Source organism: Agelaius tricolor, unplaced genomic scaffold (genome assembly GCF_023055355.1).
Source record: "Agelaius tricolor isolate 1412-34295 unplaced genomic scaffold, bAgeTri1.0.p SCAF_9, whole genome shotgun sequence".
NCBI classification, from domain to species: Eukaryota; Metazoa; Chordata; class Aves; order Passeriformes; family Icteridae; genus Agelaius; species Agelaius tricolor.
Window position 1 is genome coordinate 3772062 of NW_027269269.1, and position 20182 is coordinate 3792243.

The 20182-nt window shown below is 35.4% G+C and overlaps 1 protein-coding gene across 3 annotated transcripts in view; it reads right to left on the reverse strand.

Moving 5' to 3' along the window:
• Nucleotides 1–20182, reverse strand: part of TNFRSF19 (TNF receptor superfamily member 19) — a 57100-nt gene that overhangs the window by 8181 nt on the left and 28737 nt on the right. For all 3 annotated transcript variants that reach the window (XM_071434061.1, XM_071434062.1, XM_071434063.1), the window contains one exon: nucleotides 1198–1362. In XM_071434061.1, the coding sequence (XP_071290162.1) occupies nucleotides 1198–1362 (165 nt within the window). The remainder of the gene's footprint in view (nucleotides 1–1197; nucleotides 1363–20182) is intronic.

Here is a 20182-nt window from a genome sequence, read left to right on the forward strand (position 1 = left end):
GCTCAGTGCCCTCTATCTTTACAAAATGTGTAATGTCATGCTATAAAGTATGTCCATACATTTTCCAACTGAAAGACCCACAGTGACCATGTGGCTTCCAATAATGTAAACCACAGATTTTGCAACAAAGCCTAGAACAGCTGGTTCAACTACAGCCACTTCTAGGAAGACATCTGCTCTCATTTGGATGATTTGAGAGTATATCCTATTCACTGTTACATTTCTGCAGTGTTTAATGATTCCCAGTGATTCCCATCTGAAATTTTCCAGAGTCAGCTTTCAGCCACTGGGATTTTGTTTATATTATCTTAAAGAGCTTTATATTAACAGCCTTTAATCTCTATAATTGTAGGCCAAGGCAAACAAGTTACTGCACTTCACTAAATGATGTCTGAGTTCACTGTGTCAGAATTTCTCAAAACTCATGGGTAAAGCAAATTCTAGGTTAGGAACAATTCTTACAATGGCTCTGTAAACCTCTGTAAATTTCTGCTTGTGCTGAGAGCAGCAGCAACATCAATTCATCCAAGATAGTATTCTTGTTTGGCATCCAGGGTTCATTACATGCTATAAACATATTTTAATAAAAGTTTTTTAAAGCTATAAATGGGAACTAGAGTGCTTTTCACTTTTTTCTTTCTTATTTTAAATTAAGAGGCAGAAAAATATTTATTATAAACAAATTACATTGACCTGTTAGGGATGTAAAAGAAATTTACAGATCTGTCTCAGGCATTTAATTCATCTTGAATATACCCATAAAACCAAAACTGTTAAGGACAAATCTCTCATCTACACTGGCCACATTCACTATCTTGATGACCTAATCTGTGTTTCACAATAGCATTTGATGCACAGATCTTCCAAACTGGTATTTCCACATTGACATTGCAACTCTGTAATGTCCCATCTTGGATCATGAATAGTCCAAATGTATCTGTGCAGCCTCTAGCAGAGTATGGCATAGGAGTGATATAATTGGAGTATTTCTGGGCATTTACACAGCATTTTCTCAGTAGCAGCCGGAACTTTCGAGTTGGCAAACTTGGATGGAGTCCTGGGCTCTGCTGTATTGACCATCTCAATCTAAACTTGCTTAAATGATGTAGACATTTAATTTCTTGACCTACAGAGGGATCTGCCAAACTAATACCACTCTATAAATATTACCAAGAAAGAGTAAAAATTGGAACTCACAGCTTGGTTTCTTCTCCATGAACTGCCTCTTGCAATAGATAACACAAAGGATGAGAAGAGCCAAGAGCACTGTTGCAAGTGCACTGCAGATAACAGCTGCCAGAGCAGTGTCTCGAGGGCTGGAAGCAGTTGAAGGGATCTTCACAAGATTTACCTTGGTAGTACCTGAAATATAATTAAATAATGATTTAGGCAAACTGCAGACATTTCCAGAATATAGTCATGTAAATGAAAGTCTGGGAAACAGAAGAAATTTGTGGCATAGAAAAAAAGGGAATGTTTTTCAAAACAAGAAAATGTATTTCTCTTTGCAACATTAGTTGCACATGAAGATAGATATGATCATCAGCACCTTTAGTATGAAAAGGAGTCTTAGAAAAGATATATTACAAAATATGCCATAATGAGTGGAGATGCACACCAACACATTCAGACTGTCCATGAGAATGGAAAACAGATCCTCACTATGAAAACAAGGATATTTGAATGTTTAATGCCACATGAATTTAATATGGAGAACATTTCCTAGGGCAGAGCTGAGAGAGTGATCCACTAGAGGGAGGCACAAATACATGAACTTCCCTTAATAAGGAAACTTTCTGGGCACTGACACCCACAGAAGTTCAAATGTTGTCAAAATTATCATCCTGCTTTGTTGCATATGTCATGACACCATGGTCATTCCCAAGATCAAACCCAAGATTTCAACTCTGCAAACTCTTTTTCCTCAGTGATTTTTTTTTTAATACTAGATAATATCTCTAGTCAACATTCAACAGATTAACTTTATACCCAAATTAGTGAAGACTTAAGCAATGTTTCCACCTACAAATGTTTTCACCTTTAGGTGGAAGGTGAAAAATATTTTTAAAGGATCAAAACTTTAACTACAACTGTTGAAACTGTCTTTTGTATTTTAATATTAAATTATTTTTTAAACAATCTATGAATTTTGACAGCCCATCTATTTCAATCTACTGCGAAGTCTTCCTAAATTCAATAGGAAAAACGGAATAAAACATAGAGAACTTCTATGACAGCAAAATTTTAAGAAACCACAAACCATATTTTACTAACTTTCAGAAATAAATTACTGTGCCTATTTACCCCAGAAGATATTTGGTTAAAACCTAAAGACTATAATATCCTAAGAAATGGTCCATGCAGTCATAGGTTTAAATTGTGAAATAAATGTCTGCCAGAGTATATTAAAACCTCTAATCAAATTGTACATAAATAAAATAGTTCAATCTCATTACTGCAATTTCATGATGGCAGGAAAGAACTTCCTAGCTTAGCTAGTGCAATCAGTGGAACTGTATTACTAAGGAATAATTTTCTGGAATAGTTATGGTATTTTCTCTACACACATCAAACATGGGTACCAAAGTGTTTGTGATACTTTATTGCTTTGTTATACAGGGATTGACAAAACCTAGGCATTTTGAAAAATTGACTTAATTCTAAGACTTTAAAGCACTTAATGCCAAGGGAAAACACTATTCTATGAAATAAAGAATCCAGAAAATTAAAGAAATAACCCAACAAATGAATTAAATAAAAACAGTTTCTGCAGCTTATAGTATCATGCAGTTGCTAGTAAATAGGATAATATAAAAAAGTGGAGAGATCCATTATATGGATCTCATTATATGGCCATTATACAGAAGAAAGTTAGTTTAGTTGCTCATTTCCTGATTTCAGCATGAAGATAAACAAGTATCACTGCATTTTCATCTGCTTAAATATTTTAACTTACCTTCAATCAAACTGTACTATTATGTTCCACTGTCACATCAAAATCTGAAGAGTAAATTCATAGCAGATCATTTTTACATGCTTTCAACTTGCCTAATTGCACACAGGGAAGCAACTGGAGAAAGTACAACAGAGAGCCACAAAAATGACTGAGGAACTGAAGATTCTCTCTATTACGACCAGTTTGAGAGAGCTGGGATGGCTCAAGCTCAAGAAGGCTCAGGGAACCTCATCAGTTTGTATAAATCCTTGGAGGAAGCATGCAGACAGGACAGAGCCATGCTCCTTTCTCAGTCAGAGCTAAGTGCTATGGCCTCTTTTCCAAATCTCCAATATTACTTTTAAAGGAAATGCAGTAAGTGTCATAATAATTTGTCATTATTCGAATGCTCTTGGCAGGAGCACCTCAATCTTCCATAGAAAAAACTTTTCAATCAGTTTCTAGGATTCTTGCAGCTGTAGTTTACAGTTTATAGTTTAAGCAGACTGAAAAAATTTCTGCATGAAGTTCCAGGATATCTGTGAGAAGCAGTAAATATATGTAAAATCCTGTCTATATAGCTAGGTGTGCTGGCTTTGGTGTGAAGATCAGACTGTGCTTTGGTATCAGGTTTTCAATTTTAGTTAACTGCCTGATCTAGTCTTTAGAAGGTTAAAGACAGACTGGACAAGTATTTAAAAACAAGACAATAAAAAAAGTGATCCGAACATCTTCAAATATTTTTCATATCAATACATCTATTTGTATTAATGTATATAAGAGCACTAAACAGTTCTTAGCAATTAGGCCTTCATAATTTGCAGAAAAAAGAATTATCAATTTTGAAGGGCAAAAAAGAAAAAGAGCACAGGAGATGAAGCTTCTATGTTTTTGTCTCTGTTCATTTGCTTACAAAATACATCTATTTTCAAGTATGGTTACATATTACATATTCCAGGAATATATAAATTATATATTTCTTTAATGTCCACCAGCAATATTCAAACTGGAAATGCAGTGATTTCATTTTAAATAGGGATAGCAAAACTGAAATTTTTTTTAGCCATCTAGCCATTTAAGATTCATTTTGTTGATTTTTTTTTCACTTGAGAAAGCAATTTTCTATTCCTGAGAATGTCTACCACTCATCTTCACCTTCAAAGAACTTTTTGGAATAGCTACTCTGAGCAGTCCATTGTAGTCTAGCTCTAATTATAATGATAGTGATCTTCCCTGCAGAGACCAACATTTCAGAAGTGGATTGCTATTGTAGAAGTGGCCCGTTGGGCATTGCTGAACTCTGCTTTCAGTGTTACTCAGACATGTATGCATTTTCATAAACTCTTTCTTTTCACAGACTTAATGGTCCCACTTCAGTAAAGCAAGGAGTTGCATTTTAAATTTAAACTTGTACTTACTTACCTCTATTAGATGATTACATGATTAAATTTAAATATGCAATTAAACACTTTGTGAACTGGATAGGATACATTCAGAAAGGAGGGAGGAGGTGCACACTGTTTTCTGATTGTGGAAAGCATGTGCATATTATCCGTATTTTATTTAAGAAGTTGATTTCCTTTTTTAAGTCTTAGTTCTAACATCCTGAAAATGTGCTAATGTTGAAGGAGAATTGCCCAAAATATCAAACTATCTGCTGCATAATTTTGAGCAGTAAGCCTAAATACACATTCTTCCCTTAATTAATCAATATTACATTATAATGGCAGTATATGCAAAGGTGTGGTCCTTAAAAGCAAGTAAAGTTTCTGTTAATCCAAGGCAGTTAAACAGCAGTAACTCAGCTAATATGGAACATATGAATCCCAGCTGTATCACTAAAATCTCTGCCAATAAACAGAATAGCTGAATTTTCGGCCTATTATACCAAACAACAAGAGACAGGGAAAAATAAAAAAATACTTCCTTTGTCACTGATTTCATGTTTGTTTTCTCCATTTTTATTTATTTATTTTTTCAGAACCGTGATTAATTACAGTCGCTACTGGAATCAGCAAACCTAAAAGAAAGCTTTTTGTGCTAGATCAACCATGTGAAAACAGAACTTGCAATGCTGTATGTTTCTTCCATGGATACAGGAAACATTATAATAACTAGTAAAGCTGAGGAGAATAAAATGTGGAATATTATGTTTGGGTTTCTTTCTTAACGTGTCCAGTCAATGTTAACCTAAAGAGAGTTTACTCAAAATAACAAAGCTAATCCAAACTGCACTTAAAAAGCAGTAAAATGGTAACATTGTACAGAGTGCCATCTGTTACTACCAGGATTGGAAGTAAAATGCAAAGGTTAAAATGCTGTTAATTCCTGGAATATGGGTATTCTTGGTCGACACGGGAAAGGAATATTTGCCTATTACAAAAGCTGTTTTCCCATTACCTTTATGCTGAATGGCCCAACTCAGTTGTATCAACCTTAATTTGACAAGAATTAAGGGCTCAGACGTACCCTCAAGTTATGTAATTTAACAAGTTACTGCTTGTCAGCTGCACTACAGTGGCTATCTGTGTGTGTGCCCTTGATCCACAGAAAAGGCAAGGCAGTGTAAAGCAATGTGGCTCACTTTGAAATTCCTCCATTTTGAAAAAAAAATTTAAAAAAAGTTTATATTCATTTAAAAGTAAGAAGGCAATATGCTTACCTAGCCCCAAACAAGCAAAAGGATGTTTTATATATCCTTATATATTATATAGACAATTCAGACACTACATGTACAAGATCTGTATACATAGATTAAATACGTATGTTTTATATACTACTGAGCATCAAGATAAATGGAAAGCAAGTTTCCCCAAAAATATCTTTGAGTCTTTGCAAAGCAGCAGATTGCCTCCCTTCTCCTGGTCTTTCAAGTAGGAGGTAAGAAACTTTATTAAATTACTGTTGGAGACTGTGGTAAACAGTGGGGACAGAGTCTCCCAACATCTGTAAAAAGACAGCCTTTTGCGTGCACGGCCTACACCCAAAGTTCATCATGTCAAACCACATTTTTCAAATGTGCTCCAAGTGCTGACTACAATTTTTTTCTTTTTGTTAGTTTTATTTTGATGGTTTTGTTATTTTTTTAATAAATGTACCAAAAAGCCCTGGGGGAGAAAATGACTATTCAAGTATTTATCCATTGTTTGGAAATCCTGAGAAATATGCTTATAAATTAAAATCTTTGAAATGTGATTTATTCATTTCCAAGACCATTTCTCTAGCACTGTGTATTTTCACAAACTCCAGCTGCTGACAGGCTTTTATGTTTAAAATAGTAGAACAATTGCACTGTGTATGTGAATTTAAAATATATATTAACTCCACAGTACTGGATATACACTACAATGTCTGTAAGGCATAGTCAACCTCTGCTACACGTTTTTCTTTTAGCAATTCAGAGATGTGAAATCTTGGTATTACTATGGTGATCTAAATTGAGCCACTGTAGGGGCACAAAAGTAACATTGTTTCATACACAAAACTTCCAACTTCAAGAATTGTCTAGCATGTGAATATAAAAGTCCATGAGAGTAACAGCTCAGACCACTGCTACCCTCAAATAACAAAAACCCAAGAGTAAGAAAAAAAAAAAATCAGAGGAAGTGGGAGGAAATCTGTGTCACCACTGAAGTACACATTCTACCCCCCAACATAAGTGGTTATTAATAAGACAGATCTCTCCTCCATAAACTGGAAACACCCAGCATGATCTGATGGCACCAAGTCTGTGTTGCTGTTAATGACTGGTGGTGTCAACAATTTCCTTTCTGACTTTTGCTTCTAGAAGCCAACTTTACGTTGCTGACAGTTGAGGGTGGGCAACACCTAATTTCTTGAAAATGCAACTTCTTTTTTAGGTGTTTTCATATGTTTATGTCCCATAAAATCTATGTCAGAACATATGAGATTGCTTGATACAGCAGAAAATCTATTTTCTTACATCACCTCTAACTTGTAATTTTAAACACATTCTTTGCCAGATATGTTCTGTGAAGTAGAACACGCTATTTTAGGCTATTCTCTTGTTCAAATCCAACTCTAGAATTTATCCATCTCACACAGGCTATGAAGGGTGTTTCATCTTTTCAATAGAAAATGAAAGCAGGAAGTATTTTTTGTATTTTTGTACTCTGTATTCTGTATGTGCAGTCTTATTTAATCTCTAGGACTATCCAGTTAGAGAATAAAATATCCCTGTGCAGAATTTGAGTCAATTTGGTCTGTTTATGACAGTTTCTGCTCTATTCAGTCTCTGTATACACTCAGGTGCTCTCAGTCCCAAAACACTTCCACAAGACATAGCCCACATTAAGCAGAGGAATTTGCATTGCTGAAAAGCAAATGATGTTCATGGGGGCAACTACTGCCATCATCCTTTTGCTAAAGGAGGAGAGGGGAACCATGAACCCTCAGAATCTACCTGCATATTCACCAGTTAAATGACAATGGCACGCATGTAAACAGAGGAGTAAGCACATCTGAAGGTTGTCTCCTTAGGCCATAGAGAATAACCCACTTTCATTACTCAAAACTGTAATTGAACATTGTGAATGCCATGCATACAGGTTACAGATCTGTTCTAAAAGGTTCAAACAAGCTCTTAAAGCTGCTGGGTGATGAGGTTGGATTGGTGCATAGATTGGTTTTCAGTAGGTTGAAATGTGACAGAGTGCAAAGCTCTGTCCTGGGTCCATGGGTAGTCCAGGGCTGGTAGAGCAGCTAAGCCTTCCCCTAGGCAGGGAACATACATGCTCTTCCATACACATCTATGTATTTATTTGTACAAATCTCAGTAAAGCAAGAAATTATATGTAAATCAGTCATAAAAGAGTTTTTGTCCCTCACTGATTCAACAAGAAGTAATTTCTAACACTTCACTTTCTATCCCAAAAACTTCCCTCCTTATCCCGGTTCAGCTGTGGTAACACCAGGGAGTAAAGCTAAAAATTTCATAATGATTGCAAGACTGTGCCCTAAGTTTGTTGACACAAATTTCCATAAACATCACTATGCAATAAGTATTGCATATGTCTATGCAATACATTTTCAAGAACTATGGCTTTTGTCCTTGCTTAAAAAATTCTTTGTAAAGGTAACAGTACTCAGCTATGCCACTTCACAGAGCAAGCTGCTCTGTCATCACAATAGCAGAGTATACTGTGTTATAATTAATTCATAAGGCATCTAAAGCTTTAGAAAATAGTGATTATATATTCAGAAACAAATATATCAATAAGTGATACATTAATAAAAACTACTCTATTTGAATATCAAATTAGGTGCAGGAATAATTTCCTTATTCTGGTCAAAAAGCAGCTTCTTGAATTGGCCAAATCACTTATCTAGTCCAGACATCTAGATGTTCCAGCAGATACCAGAAAATACAATAAAGTTTTAGTACCTTTACCTTGTTGCCTCTTGGCCTAAAATTAAAATCTGAAATAACTGGGAAAGGAAAACAAAATCCTGATAGTTAGAAACAACTTCACTCTTCAAACTCTCTGTAATGTACTAACATTTTTTGCTACCAAATATGAAAAATATAAATGCCAAGGAAATTCTTCGAAGTATTAGAAATCCCATGCAGAAAGAGCCTAGTTATTAGATATGAATAATAAAAAATCAGTACTCAAAGAGTTCTGGAAATAGATAAGTATGTGCATGTGAGTTCAACACTGGACTATTTATTACATTAAATTTTAAGAGGTTATTTCCAAATTGAGAGAATATATGAGAAAAAAAACCAAAACAAAAGAAGACTCACAACTTTCAGATTGCAGATAATTCAGGGTAATCTAAAAGTCAATACACATAAAATATTGATGCCATTGTATTTTGGTATCCATTTTGAAAAGTGACAAAGGGACAAGGTTTAAGTACGCAAAAGCTAAGCTGTAAAATCTGTAATTTTAAAAGACAAATCTATCTGGGAAGCTAAAGGCCTGTATTAGCTCAAATACTTCCTATTCCATGTGAAGGAAAGGTTAAATACAGAATAGAATCTGAAATATCTGTCACATGAGTAATACAGTTCCTTATGTCACCATGCTCAGCCTATAGATACAGAAACCTGGAGAAGAATAATGTACTTGCTCTTCCCACAAATTACTTAGAGGCAGAGAGAAGTCTCCACTTCTCTTAAAACTCTATGGAGAACAAAAATCTATGATCTTATTTTAAAATTAAATTAAGAGACAAATCACATGCATGGCTTATAATGCCTTTCAGATGCAGCTCTTGAAAGAGGAGGTAATGATGGGGTTTCTGCCTTCTGAGAAAGCTTAAGAGCTCTTTGCCAAGACATATCAAATGAAGACTCTTCTACCACCTTCATGGAGATTGTTTTAGCCACCAGGCTAGAAGCTGAGCTGGGTAAAAGCTTATTTCTCCTCCCCAGTTTGAATTTGTCCAGTTGTAAAGCTTTGGCAGAAGGAGCAAGGGCCCCTCTTTGCACAGCCGACAGTCACGTGATATGTAGACCGGAACAAAATTAAATAAACTAGACTTAGGCTAGCTCAGCAATTACATTTTTCCTGCTTACAATTATGTTTAAATACCACTAAGTTACTTTAAATTCTCCACACAAGGCACATGTTGGGGAGAGAAATAAGGGAAAACTAGGAAAACAAAAAGTATGCTTATGCACTAGGGAAAACAAAAAGTATGTTTATGTAATTAAGACAGTTTCATAATACACTCCACTGAGCTGAGTTACAATTCTAAATTAGGGTTAAGAGTTGCATAACCAATGCTACTAGTATTTTTAAAGTTTTTAACTTTGCAACCCCAAGATCTTTTAAAACCACTTTTTTGGGAGGAGTAAGTAACACAAAATGCATGGGATTAAATGTAAATTTTCAAAATTCTCTAACATAGAGGGTAACACCTTTAGAAGTTAAGCATGCATCCGCAGCTTCTTGTATTAGTGCAGAAATCATAAATGCTGTAATTTACTAAATTACCTAAAGTGATTTACCTAAAGTGATAGAAATTACCTAAAGTGCATCAGTGTGCATGCACATGCAAACTGTATTACAAATGAAAAAGCTGTAGCTTTGACATCAGAAATAACAATAGCTTATGAAAAGCAGTTATTAATTCACCACTTAGAGCTGTGGGGATCAGAAAGTCAAGTTATACAGAACAAAAGGTTGCTATATACCAGATCCTTGCTTTATTATATTACTTAATCTGAAACATCACACCTCCCCTCTTTAACAGAAGTCAGTAGGAATTAGCCATACAATACAGAAGACATTCTGAAAGGTTATCTTTGAAAAATCAAGCTTTACAAATGAGATTCATCTGACCAAAGCAAAGATCTGCTTTGGAGGGAATCACCTGAACTTTCTCTACAGGGGGTGGGAAGGGCTGGGGGGGCTGTGGGTAGGAGAAATTAGGGTGTAATTAGTCTGATTTGTTTTAAACACCACCCTTGATCTCTCCATATAGAGAGAACTTCAGATCACCAGCTTACAGATGTAGCCATTACACATATTCACAGTCAAGAAGGTGGCATCCTACCCTGGTTTTGTCAAGAAACAATGAAGGGTTTTGAGGGCCTTTGACTTCCTCTGTTTCAGTTTGCTAACAGATGTTAAACATTTTACGCCACTTCCATTGAAAAGAAAAAAATCTGTAACAACTTCTTTATAGTGGCAGAACCCCAGAAAAGTCCTGCAGTATTTAATACCTCACATTCTGCATGGAATATAAAATAGTGTTAGCAAAGAAAGTGAGACTTACAGAATTACTGATTTTGCCTATCCTGTGCTTTAAGTGAATAAAGCCCCAGTGGGAAATAATATGCAACAATGTAAATACAACCTGTATTAGAGTAACCATATATATGAGGGAGTCTCATGGTTGCAGGCCTCAGTTCTGGCATATTCTAACTTTAGCAAGTTCTCTTAGAATATGCCCTTTGGTTTGAAAGAGACATTTTATCAAAAAGTAAGAAAAATATTTTTCTAAATTTTTATTTGTGTTTTTACTTATATAGCAGGAGTAAAAAAAAATCTACACTTTGAAAAGTCATTTTCCTCCTTAAAATTAATTAAAAAGAAAAAAGAGTAAGATAAGATTTTAGGGAATCAGACACAATTATTCAATGTTGAATTGCACTTTTTCATCTCACCAGATATTGGCATCTCGGTGAAATTCATAACTGTAGAAGTCTGAAGACAAAGCCAGAGCTAGACACCTTAGGCTCTCTTTCTAAAATAAAGCTAGGAATATTCTGAGAAGTAATTATACTGAAAAGGCTTGAAAGACTCTTAGTGTTAGTCACTGAAGCTTACCTTATCTGGCTTGCCTGAACTCTTGAGCCAAGAGTTCTCACCCCTGATTGGGAGTTTGGGTGGGCAACTTCAGTGCTAAGCATTAACTTTTAGATGCCCAAATTAGGGTGCACTAATTCCATCTTAAATTTCCACATGCAGACGGGGTAACTATAAATCCCATTCAGTAATATGCACATAGAATCACACCACTGGACTGAAATGAAACTTCACCAAAACTGGTGGACACCACCCTCTAGTTAAAAAAGCTCATGTTTTTAGGAAACAGTCACAGACTATACCTCAAAAGCACTTGTCACTGCCCAAAATAACATGTGAGATTATTGTATGATCTTTCTAAAAGAGGAGTTTGGCAGTACACTGCTTTAGCACAAGTGAACCAGTAAGAGTGAGAATGTGTGAGGTCTATCACCCAAAAAATTAAAGGTGAGCAAAGTAGAGGACAATAATTTGAAGGATACAAGTGATCTGTAAGAACATTAGACCCTTCTTCTATAAGGTTGCTCTCAGCTCATGAGGTGCTGGTTTATAATGAATCATTACTGCTAAGGTGCTCAGCACACAACTCCTGTTATAAGGCTATTGTATTTTATCCTACTGCCAATACATTCCAGTCCTCCAGGTAATTCCAGTCCTCTGGTGTGATATTTCAGTGCTCTTTTGCTTGACAATGATTTTCTTAATAGGGTTGGCAGTATGGAAAGTTTGAGCCTAGATGGATTCTGTATTTTTGTAAGAACAAGAAATTTAAGTGGAACACAGCTAAAGAATTTTGTAGCTGAGTAACTTAGAATCATTGAATCCTTAGAAGTTGAGACAGACCTTTATGAACATTGAGTCAAATAGTACCTATCAGCACCAACACACTACTGTGCACTTGTTTAGCAGTATTTTATATTCATATGCCAGTCACAGCTTGGACTCTGTACCCAAAGGCAGAGCAGTCAGCATGGATTTATACCAGAGATACCAAAATTCAGTGCTTCTGAAGTGGTGCTAATGCAACCATTCCCTGTATGATTAAGAGAGATATTTTCAGTCTGAATGCAGCTTAAAAGCATGTTATTAAATTAATATATTTAAAACAGTCTAATGCTTCTGTAATTAGAAATTGTGTAAAAAATACTGAAAAGCTGTAACCAGCACTTATTCTTTTCAGATTGCCCCTAAAAACAATAAAGCAAATGTTTACTGAAAAAAAACCAAAAAATGTTCAGCAGCTTTACTGCTATGCATGCAATCCTGGAATAATTTTGAATAACCTAATGGCCAAGTTAAATAAGAGCCTTGCAAATCCACTCCATACAGAAAATAGATAATTGCTTATAGCTACTGCAAGCCTGGGCTGAAGGGCTACCCACACTAGTAAGTGCACATAAGGCAAAAACCATAGGAAATAGTACTTATTCACTACAGGTCATAGATTAGCCCCTTCTCTGTAACTCAGGAATTTCAAGCTCACTTTAATCTAGTGTAATTGAGCTAACCAGCTCTTACATTAAAAAGTAATGATTAAGTTAAATTTCTTGCAGACTTTCTGTACCTAAAACAAACATGCAGTATGCCTCTGGCAAAGAAGGATACTAATTATAGGATTGACTCATAAGATGAAAGGTTGCACAAGTTACTACTAGAAACTGAAGTATGGTAAGCTGCTTTGAAAAAACACATTGAAATTCTCATAGTCTGCAGTTGAGAATTTAATGTTCTAACTGTACTTAACAGTGTCAAGAAACAAAACTAAATATGCTTGCAAACTGCTTGTTCACATTTTAGATGAACAAGCTGGAAGTGAATAGTGATTACTTCATCATTCTGTAATAAGGATTTTTAAAATGTAATAAAGAAGTGAGCTCTACAGTGAATTTTTATTACATGAAAACATGCAAAATTCAGTATTTTTGGTCTTTCTTAGCTTTCTTTTGTTATATAAAACATGGTCTTACAATGCGTATTCGAGGATTCATTGCTTGACCTCATTCTTAATGCAACAATTAATTCCCTAATTTAATAGGAATCACAAAAGCAACCCATCTCCAAGGCTTCAGACATCTCTGGGAAAGGATATGCAAGTTCAAAAGTAGTTTTGCATTTCCAGCTGCAGCTTTCACTGGGATTAGCAGATAGAGTTGCCAGCTGTGAGTTAGAACAAAGAAAGAAAATATGCCCTATGTGTTGTCATGAACTGATCAGATATAACCTTCTGAAGGCCAGATGGGTACTGCTTATGTGAACTCCTATTATCCCTGCATGAGCTTGGGATGTGAATTCATGAAATAAATGAAATTTGATTCAATTTATTTTAAAAATCACATGTTGACATTTCTACTTTCATTTTAAGATATACACTTTCCATCATATTCTAGCATGAAACAAGGAATGTATTTTCCAAGAACACTGTGGAATACAGTGTTCTCTCCAAAATACATTAATACATGCTTTAGTAGATAAAAATGGATTACATATAATTAGTGCAATTCTCATGCTGAAAGTGGACAGCCAAGGCCACTCTGAGCACTTCAGCTTGGTCAAACTTCACATCAATGTAAAGTTTTACTAGATTATGACCATATATATTTTATATATTACACTTCCAGAGATTATGAACAAGTAGTGTTAAAAAAAAGACATTTCTATTCCTAATTTATTCTATGATTTCCATGTGTATTATGGAGCCATTTACAATATATTTGCTCACTCTGAAATAATTTAATATTTATATTGCTAACACCTTACTAAGTAGAGACTGCTAATACTAATCTAGATTTTATATTAGATAGATGGTTTTCTTAAAATTTCAAACTTTAGTACTCAAATTTTTCTGTTCTTTCCCCCAGTCATAATAAATGAATGGTTTCAAGAGGTTCAGAAACTATCATTTGTTTTCTGTTATTTTCTTTTCTGTACATTTTCTGCCAACAACAAATGTGGTAGGAGTTTATGCCACAACCTTCTCATCTCAGTAAGTGCACTAATGTGACTCCCTCTTCACTATTCATTCATTTGTTTTTGTAAAATCTAAAAATTCTTTGTCTGGGATCTGTTACTCTGTCAGCACAGACAAATTAGTCATCATGGTCAAAAGGATTAAAAAGGGATAAATGACAACAATATAGATACACTGTGTTCACCTAGGAAAGCAAACTGAAAAAAGCCACAATTCTGTTCTTAACATGTATCTTAAAAAGTTTACAATAACACTTAAATTTACAATTCTGAAATTATTTTTAGCAGACAAAAATGACAACTGGCACACCTATGGGCCACTGGCAATATTCACCATGCTTAAATACATAATAGTTGAAAGCAATGGAAGGCAAATTCCCCCTTCTCAGAAATCTAGCCTTCCACAGCAAGGGAGGAAAAAGCCCCAAAGAATACAAAACTGGCAGGAAGGAAAATTCTTGTACAGATCCAGAGATTAGAGTGATGCAGGCATTAAAGAAATGATCCATGTCCTCAATAATTACCACCAAGTGCTCTGATAGGTGTTCAGTCAACAAAGCCAACCCAGTTCACTCAGAACTCAGAGTGATGTAGAATGACAGGAGATGTTTGGCTGTGAGCAACAAAGCCTTTTGAAACTGCAGCAGTGTCTGTGAGAGACAACCAGCACAAGTGTGGGACACAAACTCATCCAGTTCTGGAAGAGAAAACCTTATGGCTGCATCCCACTTGTGCTACATCACCAGCCTGCACAAAGTAACAGCAGGAAAGGACTAGGAAAGAACTAGGCTTTTCCACTTTGGTAGTTTTCCTCTGTAGCACTAACTACAGCATTCCTTCATATATAAAAACTCTTCAGTATGGAAATTTTTATCTATATTTTGATCCAGAAGAACGTGTCACAATCCATCTCACACAGCTCTAATTATGGAAACCTGTGTGGAATCAATCTAACAAACCATGTTCTGTGTAAAGAAAAACCACATATTATAATTACCACGTGTAGTTAAAGGAAAGGTTCAACCATTTGCTGGGAAATTAACATGCAGAAAAGGGGGATTCAAAGCAAGTTCTCTAAAGCCTCCAGAAATACTACCAAGACATATGCATTAAAATCCAAATTTTTTTGACTGTGTATTTCTACTGCAAATTCTGTTACTGAACCATATCCTGGTCTTGCATACTCCACAGAAATATTTATTTTTTATATCAAGGATATTTTATCTTTTTACACAGAAAAATATTTGCATTTCAGAAGTGTAAATGCAATTATAATGAGGGAAAGGCAAGAAGACAATACATTTCTGAATGAAAAGGGGCTAAACCCACACCAGTTAACACAGCAGAATGTTGTCTAGTGATTCTTTTGTGTAGATTCAATCCCTGATATAGAGGATTATGCATTATAGTGCATGAAGCAATGCATTAAACCTTTGCAAAGCCTTTACAGTGTCATATTCAGCTTTTTAAGTTTCCATTGGATATTATCAACAGACCTCCTTTATGACTTGCTGGTCAGTCTCAATGCATCTAATAATACAAAAGTAATAACAACCAAAACAGAGGACTGCCCATTATTTGAGATTATAGAGGAGAATAATTGAAAGAGAAAGTCTGACCCAATCACCTGTACTTTACACACATAAAGCAGGAAGTAGGGAATAGAGCTGAGTTGATTAGTCAGATAATAATTTAAATGGAAATTCACTATTTTATAGCCTGAATTGTACTTCAAAAACACAACTCAAATTCTTAACTTTTTGAACAATTTCTAGTCCAAAAAAGAACAGTCTTACTAGTATACTTTCATCAGGATATCCAAACAGGAAACAGAGCAGATATGTTTTTCCCCTCATTTTGAAAAGCTGTGAGTAGTAAATTAGATTCTATTATTTAACCATGACTGGGTTGCAGTCAGAATGTGAAAATTATAAACACTGTAATTATCTCAACAAGCAATCTTAGAGCCTGTTGAACTGTATTGAACTGCATTGCAACTTGCTATTTTGAGAAGGCATGAAACCAGGATCTCAAACAGGCCCAGGCCCTGCAGTGCCAAGCAGGCATCACCTGGGCTGCATCCTCAGTGCTGGGAACACACCTGGGAAAGGAACACACTGGTGATGTAAGAACCAGAGTAACGGCAGGCAGCTAACACACAGCCAGTACTCAGGGTAAGGGAAGAATTCTGCACTCAAAGAAGGCACCCAGAAAAGGACACCCAGACATTATCCCAACCTGCTCTGCTGGGTTTGCCATCAGAAGGCACCACAGAACAGATTGTTCAGAGATGAGCAACAGAGCAATTAGCTCGTAGATCCTGATGGCTTCAGTGGCAGCACATGTAACTGGTCGGTGCTGCAAAAGCCTTTGGATGACCACTGAAGGGTACAGAGAAATTTGGAGGTGCCTCCTCAAATTCCAATTCCATTACCTCTTGGATCAGCTGTGATAGAGAAAGGGGTCTGTATTGTCCAGTTATACACTGGTTTAGAGCATCCTGCTCACTCCCTGCATATGTACTTCCTTCCAGGGCAGTCAGGGCAAAGCAGGTAAATCAAACCTTTTGGCCTAAACTAAAGCTGCAATGTGTCCAAGCCTCCTGGACCCAGAATTTGTGGAATACTCCTGGAGACCAAATGAATTGTTCTAGGTCCCTTGGACTTTTAAATGTTTGCAGAGTTAGGTAGCTCTCAAGCAGGGCAGTTGGTGATGGAATTTTGGAGTCAGAATCCTGGGTCTATTTGAATATTTACACCTTACATACCTCTAGATGCTTGACAGGGCTAATGTTACCTATTCTGAGATACCCCTAAAGCATTTGCTACTAGCCTAGTTCTTTAAGCTTGTAGCTTGAACTGGGCTACTTGAAACAAACTTAATGAAATTTCACTGTGCAAAGAAATCTAAGTTAGACTTTAGGTAGTAGGCATAAAATAAGGACCCTGCTTATTGTCATTGTAAGAGCTTCAAAGATAAAAAGATAAAGACATTTCAAACACTCATTACCTGAGGTTACTGTAGACTTTCATAAGAGACCAGACATGCTATACTGAATACTTCTGTTCTACAGAAGTTACAAGTGAATCAATTCTTTGGAAGAGCCTTCAGACCTACACTTTTGCAGAATTAAGCTGTAATAGATGTGATTAGAAATTTTTCTGTAGAAACAGATTTTCCACTGTAAAAAAATTAACTGAATGGTAGAAAACATTTAAGGACAGTGCAAAAAAGTGGGCAGAAGTTCAACATTTTAAACTGATTGGATGCCCTGAGAGCTTCAGCTTCCAAATCTTGATTCCTTGGTAAATCCTTGGTAAATTCCTTGATAAAGTGTCTGGCTTACTTAACAGAAATTCTGTTAGGTTTGGGAGTTGCACCTCCTTGCAATGTCATTTCAATTCATAAGCTAAATTTTCTTCTATGGAAAACTTGTGGTGTTTTTTTGGTTTGTTTAGGCTTGGTTTTAGTTTTTAATTTCCTTTTTTTTTTTAAGAGGCATATACTGGATAGCAGATAGAAACAAGGGAAATACTTCTGACCATTTCTGTCTACTAACCATAACACATATGTAGTGTTAACAAGCTACATAATGAAGTGTTTCCATACATATAGGCACAGAAATGAGAGGTACATGCAAGGAAAGTTGATGAGAGTAAGCTGGGAAAGTTTTAGAACATGATTAAACTGCAATGTATTTGAATTTCCTCTCCATTAAGTAATGCTTCAGAACTATTTAAACTCATTTTAGTGGTAATACCTCTGTTATTAAAATAAATAAAAATCGCCCCTCTCTTTTTTTTTACAACTTTTTTTAGAAGAGGAGCCCAACATATAAAGCAAATTCAGAGCAGTAAGAAAAGGAGCTGTTTGCCTCTAAGTTATACACGAACCCTAAAGGGTCAGAAGCAACTCAATACCAAGGACAATGAATTAAAAACGTTTAGGTTTCCTAAGTTAAGTCTCTTTATGATGAGTGAAAGAAATGAAATTGTAATAAAACTTTTTAAGACATGAATAGCAATTCTCATCTCTCTTAAAACACATCATGGAATTTGTTTCAGACTTCCTGAAGATAAGTTACTCTATTATCAGGTCACATATGGAAAATATCAGACTGACTTACTACATTTTTACAAAAGTCTACATTTCAGTTTTGAAATAATGGGAAGGCAATGTCTCTGGAACAAAACAGTAATGATATTTATAAGCTAATGATGCTACTATCTGTACTTAAATTAGCTGTCACTGCTTATGAATGTTGTGAAAGGTTTATGCAATATTCCAGCTGCTTTCTATCACAGTGTTCAAAATGGCAAAGACGACTATGAGAGATGCTGTTAGGTAATCTCAAATCAGAACAAATACTGAAATAAAAAGGGGATATATGTTGGAACAGAACCAAATCATTAGGAATAATTTCACTTGCTATATACTTTCAGATGCCATTTGCCTCATGCACATAAGCAGCCTTCCTTGAAAAGCTGCTTGGCATTAGCAATACAAAGTTTAATGTACAAAGCAACCAAATAAAATTACAGAAAAACTCAATTGATGGAAAAACATTATCTGGAGCCTGACAGCTTTAAAATCACAAAATTCTGTAAACAGAAAGAAGAAAGTGACACAAATAAATTAAAAATCCACTATATAAACAGTGGAACTAATGTGGAATTGAATGTCATCCAAAAGTTACTCTCAAGTTAAAAAGCTGTATTTATGTTTAATGAAATAATATAAAAAGTTTCAGCAAAGCTGAGATAATGGGATTTTTTCTGTTTTACCACTAGTGAAATTATTTTACAGAATACACATGTAGCCAGCAAGCTTCCAGCTCCCCCCTTACAAAACAAGATAAGTTCTAACCCTGCAGACTGCAATTTCTAGCTTTTCAGCTTCTTTGTTCTGATGTTTAGTCCTTGCATACCCCCAATACCCATTACACTCATAGGAAAGTTTACAAAGTCACAGATCCTAATCTTGGTAATGTAAATAAGTAGATCTATGTGAAATCTGACTTTTCCTACACCATCTACTTTTAACACCAGGAAGAAGGAAACAACACCAGATTTTGTCCCCTAAATAGTACTTTTCATTAGTGAAACAACATACCTTGTAGATTTGAAGAGTGACACAGCTCCAGAACACTTATATTTAGTTCCCAGATAAAACAATACTGTAAACCTACAGAAAGTAACTAATAAAAACTCTACACAAGAAAACTGTAAAGGGAACTTTGTGATCAGCCTTAGTTAAGGCAGTTAAGGCAGTTAAGGAGTTCCTTAAAGGAACAAAATTTAAAGCAGGTAAGATATGGATGCCTCAAGAAAATGTAATGTTTTCACATTTAATAATCTTCTTTATGTATTTTGGCTCAACAATCCATAGTCTCTACTTTTATTCCACACCTTAGTAAAAAACTGTTTCTTTTCTAGTTTGAGACATTCTTTATAATTGAAATCAATCTGGTTCGTGGCAAAGTAGCAATTTTAGACCTGATTGCCAGTTTATTTCAAATGTACATGATGTTACAATCAAACTGCAGATATGTCCACTGCTGTGACTTACCCAACAAAACATTTCTGCTTCATTGAAGCAAAGAATGTGTTTATTTCCTGGAACATGTAAAAGCTAGTTTCCCAAGCTCCACACAGAATGGTATCCCTCCCTCATCCTCCCAGATTCCCATGCTCCTTGATCTATGCCATGAAGACAAGCAGAAAACCTGTGCAATTTTTTTGGCTGGAAAACCTGTGCAATTTTTCATGATGTAAAAAATTTGTATTTTTATAAATGTAACAGTGTGGTTACTGAGGGAAAAAAAGCACAAGTCTGTTCTTTTGGTGGCTGATTGGCTGTAAAATACTCTCTTGTGCCTAGGTGTTAATTTTCTCATTTCCTTGACTCTCTCAATTTATTCCAAATTAACTGTTGGTACAGCCAAATTCTACACTGAATTTGCACATAAAAGGGGAACATCACTGATTTTTGATTGATA